Raw genomic sequence first — 12,246 nt, 5'->3', positions numbered from 1 at the left:
CCAGCCTGGTCTACAGAGTGAGTTCCAGGACAGCCAGAGCTACACAGAGAAACCCTGTTTCAAAAAAAAAAAAAAAAAATTAAAGAGTGTGTACTGCCCTTGTTGAATAGAGTTCAGTTCCCAGCAGTCATGTCAGATGGCTACAGTTATAGAAACTATCACTTTTTTGCTCTTTGAGGACTTACACACAACTGCACACATACACAAAAGTAACAATAAAATAAAATTTTGAAACAAAATAAGTACCGTTGGGCCTGGTAGAAATGCCTGAAATCTCACCATATGAGAGACTGAGGCAGGAAACTCTCCCGAGAGTTCTAATCCTCCCTGGGCTATATAACTCCAGGACAACCTGGATTAAGAGTGCCCTCTACCCCCAATTAAGAGATAACATATAGTAAGGCAAGCTAAGATAACTCACACATCCCGGATCTCCATATTTTCCTGATGCATACATTAGGTCTACACTCAGACGGCTCCTTTGCACACTTCCCAGGCTTTCGGTTATTTAATCTTTGCCCTTGACAGCTAAGATTCCTATTTAGCAGGTAAGGGAAATAGGAGCCTTACATTTTAAGTAACTTGCCCAGAGTACGTGGTGGGACTGAGATTCAAAGTCAGTGAATACTTTTCTAGAGCCTGAGTTAACCTACAAGGTGCACACAGAAGACATCTAAAGGTGCAGAGTATCTCCGCTTTTTGCCCTGAATTAAACTAGTGAAACTCCTTTGTAGAAGAGTTGTATTATTAAGAATCACTGGTGTAGTGTAGCCTGCGCACTTCCTTCCCTAGAAGAGTCTTGACCCTGGTCGCCTACTGTAGGTAATGTCTCTAATTGGTCAGTTATTGTCATGTGATTGGCCCGCCCTCTTTGCCAACATGGCGGCTCCCAGGCCCTAATGCGAGAAGCGTGCACCGTGACTCGCTGGATCCTGTAAGCCGAAGGGAGACGCTTGTTCGGGTGGGTGTGTGGGTGTGTGTGTGGGTGTGGTGGGAAACCTGAGCCGAAGAGAGAAGCTTGTCCGGGTGTGTGTGTTGGGAAATCTGAGCCGCGGGCCTTAGGCTCTGTTGGGTCCAGTGCCCTCGGGAACGCAGGATGTTATGGAGGCCACCGGATTTTAGTTTCTACTTTATAGATATACAGGCCACCCCCGCCCCAGAATGCAGCTCTCTGACCTCCCTATGCCCTTCCCCTTCTCTCGAAAACGGCAGGCGGGTTGAGGCGCCCGCGGATGCCCCTCGCGAGGACGATCCTGTGGCTAAGCCGCCCTCTCCGTCCCGCCCGCAGCCTCTGTAGAGCTCAGTTCATGGAACGGAAGGCCCAGGAGCCTCCCTCTCCACCAGCGATGGAGAACGGCACACGGTCCTGCGAAGAGCGCCCACCCGCGGACCCGGTTGCGACTGTCACTGAGGGCGCCGCCAAAATCGTCTTTCCCAGTGCTAACGAGGTTTTCTATAACCCGGTGCAGGAATTCAACCGGGACCTGACGTGAGCAAGGGTCGCGGGTTAGCTTGGCCAAGGGGAATTGGTCAGTTAGGTAGAGGTTGTACGAGAATATCAGTCCGGGACGCGGCACTCAAAGGAAGAGAAAAGTTGGTAGGGAGGAGTCAGCATTAGTCGAAGGCCAACATCTTGAAAGATGAAGGCACATACCGGATTTTTATAGTAAGTGCCAGGACTATACATTCCTTTTAGGGTCCTCCTGTGTTCAAGGTATGTGACTCCCCTTTTCCCTTTATAATGTGGTCGTGGACTTTGACTTCCGAGAGTTAATTCCTATAGTTGTATTCACACAGACCTGTTACTTTTCTGCAAGTCAAATTTCACATCAGTTTACATACATTGAATTGAAGGACTGGGGGGAGGGGACTTTGCAAAGGTCACCTTAAGGTTTTCTGGGTTTAAAGATAGAGCAGTTAGCATTTTTAGCCTTTGAGATGGGATTTCTCTACTAGAATTTGGGGCAGTAAGGAAGGGACTTTATGGATTAGGGAGGGACAACAACCTTTTCAACTGTCAAAGGGAGGACTGAGGACCTGGGCCACAACTAAGGAGCTGGCATACAATGTGACCATCTCCCCTACCATCCTCTCCTCCAGGTGTGCTGTGATCACAGAGTTTGCTCGAATTCATCTTGGGGCCAAGGGAATCCAGAGTGAGTGGAGGTTCAGGCCTGGGGGGCAGAGGGAAGAGTATCACTCACAAAGTTCACTTCCCACTTCATCCACACCTCATTTAGGTTCCTGAAAGCTCTAGGCTCTCTGCTCTTTCTGTCTTTCTCCTGGGGGTTCAGGGAAAGACCTTCTTGCATGAATCATCAGGATTTTGACCATTTGAAAGTTACGGTGAAATTTCTTAAAAGGAGCATTGATAGTCTGGTTTTTGCCTGAGTGACTGCAGTCAAGGTCCCAGGAGAGAAGGACTCGGAGAAAATAGCTGTGGACTTGTCTGATCAAGAAGAGGAAACAGCTGAAAAGAATGAAAACCTGGCCCCAGGGGACCGGCCACGGACTGCTGCAGTGGGTGAGATCTGTGAGGTAGGGGCCTCAGAAAGAGGTGGCCACTTGGGAGTTTGGGTGAGAGGAAGGAGCTGAGGGGCTCTAGGAAGTGGTTGTGGGAGATCCACCACAGCCCAGAAAAAGATAGAGGAGACCTGGACATCAGTCAGAAGGAAAAAGCACATGCCACAAAACCCTTAAGAGTTCGATCCTCAGAATCCAGTTAGTTATGAGCCATGTGGGTGCTGTAAAATGGTGGGAGGGGAGAACTGATTGAATTGTAAATGAACATTAAAACAGAAATAAGACTTGTCTTTCTTTGCCTCCTTCCAATAGGAAGGTCTACGAGTGCTGGAAGGCCTGGCAGCTTCCGGTCTGCGCTCCATCCGTTTTGCCCTGGAGGTTCCTGGCCTCCAGTCTGTGGTTGCCAATGATGCCTCTGCCCGGGCTGTAGAGCTTATGCACAGAAATGTGGAGCTCAATGGTGTGGCACATCTTGTTCAGCCCAACCAGGCAGATGCCCGGTAGGTTGATTGGCCATTGTCATTGGTGGGGTGGCACTGGAGATAGAGCCCAGGCCTTCATGTGTGCTAAGCAGTGGCTGAGCAACAGCTCCAGTTCCCAAGAGGTCCCTGGAATGGGGCTTTCTGGGGATTAATCCTAGCCCTGTTTAGCCTCCAAGTATGACCTTGGGTCCTACTCTTTGAACTCTTTTTTTTTTTTAAGATTTATTTATTTATTATATGTAAGTACACTGTAGCTGTCTTCAGATGCACCAGAAGAAGGCATCGGATCTCATTATGGATGGCTGTGAGCCATCATGTGGTTGCTGGGATTTGAATTCACAACCTTCAGAAGAGCAGTCGGCGCTCTTAACCGCCTAGCCATCTCTCCAGCCCCCTCTTTGAACTCTTAATTCCCTTGTTTGTGAAAGAATAGTAATTTTACAGGGGTTATGCAGTTTTGTTTTTATTTTATTTATTTGTGCAGGAGAGGCCATCAGTAGGTCCTCAGGCTTGTGTTGAAAGTCCTTTCATCTACCAAGTCATGGGAACATCATGTGGCTGAGGGTAGTCTAGAACTTTATGAACATTTAAAAATAGATGGACTTCATTTTATTTGTGTGAGTGTTTAGCTTGCGCATGTGTGCCTGGTGTCCTTCCAGGCCAGAAGGTGTCAGACACCCTGAAAAGGGAATTATAGTTAGTTGTGAGCCATGTGTGTGCTTTAAAATGAATTCAGGCCCTCTGCAAGAACAACACATGCTCTTAACTGGTGAGCCAACTCTCTGGCCTTTTTACATTTTTAAATTACATCAAGCATGTGTGTGTGTGTGTGTGTTCAGAGGACGGTTTATAGGAGTCACTTCTATCCTTCCACATGTGGGTCCAGGGAACCACTATGTAGCCCTGGCTGGCCTGAAACTCAGAGATTTGCCTCCCAAGTGCTGGGGTTATTAGCACACTGGACTCTGACTATGACTTTCTGATCCTTGAGTCTTATTCTGAATGTAGGATTATAGACATGTGCACCATGCCTGGTTTATTCAGTAAAGGGGATCAGATGGAGCCTAGAGGTAGATAAATACTCTGCCAACTGAACTACATCCCCAGCACACACACACCCCTTTCGGTAAGATGAAGTCTCATGTAGTTCATGCTGGCCTGGCCTCCCATTAACTCTGTGGGTGTGACCTTGAACGATTGATGCCCAACCTCCAGCTTTGTGCGAGGACTTTAGGCTTGATGACAGTATTCCTGGGTTTTGTTTTTCTGGTTTCTTGAGACAGGGTTGCTCTATCTGCCCTGGCTCTCCTGGAACTAGACTGTAGGAGATAGGCTGGCCTTGAACTCACACAGAACCACTAGAGGCTCTAGTGCCTGGATCAAAGGTGTGAGTGACCGTGCAGGCCCATAGCAGCCTTCTTAAATAATAGAAGTGTAGAGCCCAAACTTTGTAAAGTGGTATTGTTTAATGATGAGGAATGTATCTACATCTAGGGACTTTGTTTTGACACATGGTCTGACCAATTGGAACTGAAGATTTCCTTCAGCCTCCCAAGCAGTTTGAGATTATAAATTTATAACCAGGTTCCAGAAAGTCCCTTTCTTCCTTCCTTTCTTTTTTAAAAAGATTTATTTATATTATACTGTAGCTGTCTTCAGACACACCAGAAGAGGGCATCAGACCCCATTACAGGTGGTTGTGAGGCACCATGTGGTTGCTGGGAATTGAACTCAGGACCTCTGGAAGAGCAGTTGCCACTGAGCCATCTCCCCAGCCCAGTCCCTTTCTTTTCTAACTTGTTAACCTTATAGTTGTTTACATTGCTCATTCTCCTGCTTCAGGCCATTTCTCTAGGAAGCGAAGTTTACACTGCTCACCCCTCCCACCGCCTCAGTGTGGCTGCCCTACACTCAGGCTGTCCCTCGGAGACCTGTTCCCACTTTGCTGCTCCACCTCCTTTGACAAGTGCTTGCCCTTTGTCTTGTTTTTAAATTTCCAATATTTATTTTATGTGTAGGACTATTTTGCCTGTATATATGTAGAACACATGAGTCTGAGGAGGTCAGAGGGGGCATTGGATCCCCTAGAACTGGAGTCATGGGTCATTGTGAGTCACCTTGTGGGTGCTGGGAACTGAATGTGGATCCTCTGCAAAAGCGACAAATGTCCCGAATCATCAAGCCATCTCTTTGGCCGTATTATTTTGGTTTATTGCTTTGTTTTGTTTTGTTTAGGGTCTCACCATATAGCCATGACTAGCCTGACTAGTTACTGTGTAGATCAGGCTGGCCTAGAACTGACAAGGGATTTGCCTGCCTCTGCCTCTCAAGTGCTGGGACTGAAGCTGTGCACTAGCACACCTTGACTTTTTAAAAACTTGTTTGTTATTGTTCACAGCCACCTAACCTGTGTGGTATGAAACAAACTTGTGTGCTCTTCTGAACCAACTCCCCATCTCTGCCCACCCCTAAATCTTTTCCCCCCTTTTAAGTAGGGTCTTACTGTGTAGCAGAGGAAGTCTCAACCTCAGGCAATCCCTCACCTCAGCTTTCCAGCTGCAGGGAGCACGGCTGTGCTCACGTAGCACATGTTAGCCTGTGTCAGGCAGGTAACTAACTAATGCTATAGACTGCCGTAATAGTGCAGGTGTGCATCGCCCTCCTGGCTTTTTTCCTGAGAACATCCTCGAGTGCACTCACACAGTAGGACTGCAAAGATAGCTCGGGGACTAAAAGCGCTGCTTGCTCTCTGGAGAACCTGGGTCTTGTTTTCAGTCCCATCAAGGAGACTCGAGTCCGCCTGTAACTCCAGTCCCAGGAACTCTAATCCCTCTTCTGTCCCCCCCGAGGGCACATGAGGCACACCAAGATAATGCACATGATACACAGACATACGAGCAGACAAAACACCTATACACATAAAATAATTTTCAAAAGATGTCAGCAGATGAGAGAAGTTGTTGGTTGATATGGCCGGCTCAGCGTTTTTCCATCTCCCTGGAGAATACAGATGCATGTGTCACTGAACCTGGTTCTAGTAGTAGAGTTTTTGTTGCTGTTTGCTTGCTTTAGGTATGATCTGTTTCCCAGGCTGGCCTTGAACTTGTAATTTTCGTGCCTTAGCCTCATAGTTAGCTAGGTCTGCACTAACAGGCTTGGTGTATACCCAATTTTGGTTTAAGTTTAATTGGGGGTGGGGGGCATCATGTGTGTATTACTACTGCCAAGCAGTGGTCAGAGGAGCAACTTGTGGCTTGTGGGAGTTCTTCCCACCATGTGGGATCTGGAGGTCAAATTGGTTTGTCCAATCTAGTGATTGATGTCTTTATCCAGTGAGCCTGTTTAGAATTTGTGTGTTGAGGGTGGGGTGGGGGGAAGGAGGGATGGAAGGAAAGGGAGGGCATGCATGTGCGCATGAGGGAGCACACATGCAGCACTGTGAAGCTGTGAGTACTGGCACCTGAGGAGGTCAGAAGAGGAGGTCTAAGGGAGTCCTCACAGCACAGGTGCTGAGTGCATACTTGTGTCTTTTGTGAGAGTGACGTTCTCTCAACCACTGAGCCCTCACAGCTTGGGTTCTTTATGGCTACAAGGGTTGAGGGAGTGGTCTTATCCTTTTGGACTGTTATTTGTCAGGGTTATAGGTGGGGTGACTGAGTCCTGTGTAAATCAAGAAATCAGTTAACAAGTAGCCAAAGGGGCTGGGGTTTAGCTCAGCATTAAAACACTTGCCTAGCATGCATGAGACCCAGGGTTCCATCCATATGGCTAAACTGTAAAGAAAACACCAAATGCCTAAGCTAGCCTCAAATTCAAGAGCAAAACCACTGTACCATAGAGGACAGGGCAGAGGCTTTGTTGAAGTGCTGAGAACTTGGACCCCTCACATCTAGGATGCTGATGTACCAACACCAAAAGGCACCTGAGCGATTTGATGTCATTGACCTGGACCCCTATGGCAGCCCCGCCCCCTTCCTGGATGCAGCAGTGCAGGCTGTGAGTGATGGAGGTGAGGCTAGCCCGTAGCATTGAGAACACCCAATCAGGTGTGGGGGCAGAGTTGTTTGGAGGGTCATCACTGTCCATCTCCCCACAGGACTTCTGTGTGTCACCTGCACAGACATGGCAGTCCTGGCGGGGAACAGTGGAGAGACATGCTACAGCAAGTATGGGGCCATGGCCCTCAAGAGCCGAGCCTGCCATGAAATGGTGAGACTCCCCCCAAGCCAGCCTTGGAGTTGGGGAATAGGCTGTGAGCATTCCTACCCTGACCCTTCGAGCATACCTTCCTGTCCTGATGACCTGCTCAGTGCCCTCAGATGGCCAGAACTGGCCCATTCCAAGCTGTGATGTGACTGGCAAACTGATCTTTGACATCCTTGTTCAATGGGCAGCAATATTTTTCCTAGCATTTTATAGTTTAACTTAGTTTTTAAAAGTATTTTTTTTAGGTATGGTAGTGCATGCCAGCACTTAGGAGGCAGAGGCAGGTGGATCTCTTGTGATACTCATCTGAGCTAAATAGAGTTCCAGGATAGCCAAGGCTACATAGTAAAATCCTGTCCCCCCCCCCAAAAAAAAAAGCTTTAATAAGTATGTATATATATGTGCACACACACACACATACCCCTTTTTTATATTAGGGAGGCATGTGTGCCATGGTGAAGTCAGGACAGCATCCTGGAGTCCTTTCTTCCTTTCTACCATTTGGATCCAGTATCAATCTTGGTGGCAGGCACCTTTTCCCACTGAGCCATCTTGCTACCCCAAAATGGGGATGGCTTGTATTCCAAGCAGGAATGTGTGACCGCTCACACACTGAATCACAGACATAGCACTCTGAATAAAACTAGGTTTTCAGATTATACCTGGGGATGGCTATTGTACATTCAAGATGCCTTACCACTGAGCTATGTCCCCAATACAAGAAGCCCTGGTGTTGAAGGTTTGAGACAGGCTTTCTTGTAGTTCAGGCTGGCCTCAAACTTGCTATGTAGCTCAAGTTCAACTTAAACTCCTGACCTTACCACCTCTACTTCCCAAATGTCAGGACAAAAGAAAAAATACTAAAGGACTGCTTTTCCAGATGTGAGCTCTATTCAGCCTGTGGCTCTAACAGCACCTCTCTGGGCCGTAGTTTTGCATCTCTTGTGGCATCTGCTCTATGCTTGGGGAAGGTTATTATGGGAAGGTAAGGCCGGAGGGGAGGGCCAAAGAAAGGTAGATTCTGTCCTTGTTTCTTAAGGTCCTTTGACATCTTTCAAGCCTGGGCAGTGCCTTCTCATGTCAGAGGCACACTCAGCTTGTGGGATAGGATCAAATCACCTATGCAGGCTGTGGTCATTTGGTGCCTGCTACCAGCCACAGGGATAACTGACATGGCTCTGTAGATGGAGAAACTGAGGGACAGAAAATCCTGGCTTGTGGTAGGTTCTAAGCCAAAGATGCAAATTTGTTCGTCCTGGCGTTAACGCCCATCCCTGCTACCAGGCCCTGCGGATCGTGCTGCACAGCCTGGACCTGCACGCCAACTGCTACCAGCGCTATATCGTGCCGCTGCTCAGCATCAGTGCCGACTTCTATGTCCGGGTCTTTGTACGTGTTTTCACAGGCCAGGCCAAGGTTAAGTCCTCAGCCAGGTAAACCTACAGGAAGGGAACCTGATGGACTAAGGGAGTGGATAAGAGATTTGTCCTGGGACCTTGGTGTCAGTCTGAGGGAAGAGTTGAGTTGTAATGACCATATCAGGGACTCATGATCTCTCCTGGGCTCCCACAGCAAACAGGCCCTGGTGTTCCAGTGTGTGGGTTGTGGAGCCTTCTACCTGCAACGCCTTGGCAAAGCATCAGGAGACCCTGGTGGCAGGTAAATAATGTGGGTTGGAATGAGGGATGTCCTAGGTCCCCATCCCTCTAACTGCCTGTCCTTGCAGAATCAAGTTCTCTGCAGCCTGTGGTCCTCCAGTGACTCCCGAGTGTGAGCACTGTGGACAGAGACACCAGGTAGGCCCAGGTCAGAGGCAGTGGGCCAGAGTCCCGGGACTCATACATTCATGCCCCTTGCTCATCTGTATCCCTGGTGTCCACAGCTTGGGGGCCCCATGTGGGCAGAGCCCATCCATGACCTGGACTTTGTGGGCCGAGTTCTTGATGCAGTGACCGCGAATCCTGGCCGCTTCCACACTTCCACGAGGATCCAAGGTGTCCTCAGTGTTGTTACTGAGGTATGAGCTGGACCTACACAAGAAAGGGGACCCTCCTTGCCCAACTTTGTGCCAGCACTCCATGCTACTCCATCCTTACCTCTCAGGAACTTCCTGATGTCCCTCTCTACTACACACTGGACCAACTGAGCAGCACTATCCACTGCAACACACCCCGCCTTCTGCAGCTTCGGTGAGGGCCCTCGCGGGGCAGCTTAAACCATCAGAATCTGGTGTATGCTTAGGGCAGAGCTGAGAGGTCGTGATCCCTCCAGCAGGTGCTTTGTTGTTTAATTTTTTATGTACATGCGTTTGGCCTACCCATGTGTAAGTAAGTACACCATCTGCATGCAGTGCCTGGAGAGGCCAGAAGGTGTCAGATTCCCTAGAACTGGAGTTAACAGAAGACTGTAAGCTGCGGTGTGGATGCTGGGTTTCAAAACCCAGAGTTCTCTGCAAGAGCAGGGAGTGGTCTTAACCACTGAGTTTTCTCTCCAGCCCCTAGCAGGTAGCTTTGACATCACAGTGTGACGTGGGTTGCTGTGAACAAAATGGCTATGCCATTCCACAGGACCTGGCTTGTGCCCACATGGGTGAGCCTCCTCTTTGTGGTCTCTGTGTACCCAGGTCAGCTCTCCTTCATGCTGGTTTCCGAGTCTCTCTCTCCCATGCCTGTAAGAATGCAGTGAAGACAGATGCCCCCCCTGAGGCTCTCTGGGACATCATGCGTTGCTGGGTGAGAGCAGGTGGCCCCTCGGTTCAAGGCAGGAGGGCAAGGAAGGGGTGGTGGCTCCGGTGCTCCTTGGGCTTAACATCTCCTTGATCTCTGTCCCCAGGAAAAGGAATGTCCAGTGAAACGGGAGCGGCTGTCTGAAAGTAGTCCAGCATTCCGAATTCTTGCTGTGGAGCCCAGGTATGGACAGATATGCAGGGAACAGGCTACCTGTCAGGTGCAGCAGGCACATGTGCACAGAGGACAGACACTGTTGGAGGGAAATCCAGAACCTCTTTTCCACCCTGTCTTCACCCTGTGCCCTTTGCTACTCTTTTGCATCATCTGTTCGTTAGTCATACATACATGTGGGCATCTGAGTCAGATTACAGAGCACAGAACCCTCCATGGCTGGCTCTTTGCTCTGTAGCAACCTGAGCTCAGCACACCGTCTGTCCCACCTTGGGCCCTTTGCCCAGGCCCATCTCTCTCACCTCAGAGAAGCCTTCTGGACTGGACCACTCTGTTAAGCGTTGTATCCCAACTTATGTCTTTTATGTCCTAACACAACACAATTTTATTATTTTATTATTTTTATTCCTTTATAGTGCTGGGGATAGAACCTAAAGCCTTAATCATTACTGGGCAAGCTCTCTACCTGAGCCGCACCCCTAGCCGTAGTCATTTCTGATTTGTCTTCTTGCTTGTCTGTCTCTCATGCTGCCAACTCAGCTCCACTGGAGCAGATCCAGAAACTCACTAGGAAATTCAAGTGGTTACTGAATAAATGAAAGAACTCTGAGCCTGGCAGACCTGTGGTGTTGCCTCAGGGTGGGCAGGTTCTGGGGCTGGGTTCACCTTGCATGGCCGCAGCCTCCAGCCTCCACCCATTTGTCCAGGCTGAAGGCCAACTTCAACATCCGGGAAGACGCCAACCCCAGCTCCCGCCAGCGAGGACTTAAGCGCTTCCAGGCCAATCCAGAAGCCAACTGGGGTCCCCGGCCCCGTGCCCGGCCAGGGTGAGTGGTAATGTTGTAGAAGTGAGGGTTTTCGAGGGCTGGGCAAAGACAAAGTGGGGTACCAGCACCCCTCTCTGCACAGGGGCAAGGCAGCAAGTGAAGATCTAGCAGGGAGGCGGAGGCTGCTACAGAATAAGAGGAAGGAGCCAGCTGAGGACCCAGCCCAGCGTGCAGCTCGCCTCAAGACATTTCCTTGCAAACGATTCAAAGAGGTGATCTCTCCTTCCACCCTCCATACAACTGGACCAAGGTCGGGCCTCTGGCACAGCTGGGGCCAGGGACTGAGGAAAGAAACCCAGCTCTGTGCTCACAGCCTGGGGCTTCACACCCTCTGTTCTCCCATCAGGGTACCTGTCAACTAGGGGACCAGTGCTGTTATTCACACAGCCCTGCAGCTCCTGTGGCCTCTGGTGATATCCCCATAGAAGACTGTCTGGAGACTACCACCAAGATCTCCCCTGGATCAAAGGCTGCTGATGGGGGTATTCCTGGGCCAGGTGTAGACTGAGACAATAAAGAGATGTAACCTGCTGGTTGTCATTTTGAATTGGGAAGCTATCTGCATGGGGGACTCTGCCTGTCTGAGGAGTGGTTGTTCCTGCCTTACTGCAACTTTATCTCTTTGACAATGAAACTGCTCTGGCTGCTCAGGAGAGCAGTTCATTAGGTGGCCACAGGGCGGCAGCTGCAAACAGGCTGCCTCCCCTCTTCCAGCTATCCAGGCATTTCCTCCACTTCCCCAGTGCCCGCAAATCCCCCTGCAGTCTCAATCCTATTGCCTGGTTTCTTGGGCTCAGCTGTCTGCAGTTGGTGTAGTGGCGGAAGACAAACCGGAACCAGGCATTCTGTGCATCCGCTCCAGACCAGGTGCTTCCTGTCCTGCTTGCTCCTCAATAGGAGTATGCTCTCTGAGAACACAGGAGGCTGCTGAGACACCCAATGAAGAGATGTTCTCTCCCCTCCCCCTAGAGTAGAGGATTAATAATGTTAGGGGAGAGTCCTGGGGCAGAATCTCTCCCAGCACATGCACCCTTCACCACCAGTCAGAAAGTGAAGCCCACTGTAGCAAGCTGTGCTAGAGGAGTCACTAGGGTGGACAACTGGGTCTTTGGCTTAAGCACTTTGATGAGTCTGCATGGCCACTGAGCCCCTCTCTGGGTGTGCCCACAACTAGCCAGATACTGGGGACAAGCCCCCAGGAGTGACTGAGCTTCGGCTCATCTTGGAAGTCCCCTCCCCTTTTTGGGGGGAGGCAGAGTCTACATAACCTGACCACTGAAACTCACTATTTAGACCAGGCTAGCCTTG

The 12,246-nt window shown here is 49.7% G+C and overlaps 1 protein-coding gene across 7 annotated transcripts; it reads left to right on the top strand.

Moving 5' to 3' along the window:
* Positions 1-858: 858 nt before the first annotated feature.
* Trmt1 (tRNA methyltransferase 1) lies at positions 859-11,469 on the top strand. 7 transcript variants are annotated; one of them, XM_021170688.3, is made up of 17 exons: positions 859-934; positions 1,289-1,489; positions 2,101-2,156; positions 2,402-2,538; positions 2,836-3,023; positions 6,899-7,014; positions 7,102-7,214; positions 8,496-8,644; positions 8,784-8,870; positions 8,938-9,007; positions 9,094-9,228; positions 9,315-9,400; positions 9,835-9,943; positions 10,044-10,120; positions 10,819-10,938; positions 11,021-11,150; positions 11,285-11,469. In XM_021170688.3, the coding sequence occupies exons 1-17, from the start codon at positions 900-902 to the stop codon at positions 11,444-11,446; spliced, it is 1,971 nt and encodes a 656-aa protein (XP_021026347.1). In that variant the 5' UTR covers positions 859-899; the 3' UTR covers positions 11,447-11,469. The 7 variants fall into 7 exon arrangements, with proteins under 7 accessions (XP_021026347.1, XP_021026346.1, XP_021026344.1 ...); XM_021170687.3 differs by having other exon boundaries at positions 2,393-2,538; XM_021170685.3 differs by having other exon boundaries at positions 862-934; positions 1,213-1,489.
* The last annotated feature ends 777 nt before the right edge of the window (positions 11,470-12,246 follow it).

This window comes from Mus caroli, unplaced genomic scaffold (assembly GCF_978045245.1).
Source record: "Mus caroli unplaced genomic scaffold, Mus_caroli_1 scaffold_10, whole genome shotgun sequence".
NCBI classification, from domain to species: Eukaryota; Metazoa; Chordata; class Mammalia; order Rodentia; family Muridae; genus Mus; species Mus caroli.
This window is presented reverse-complemented; position numbering and strand designations above follow the sequence as displayed.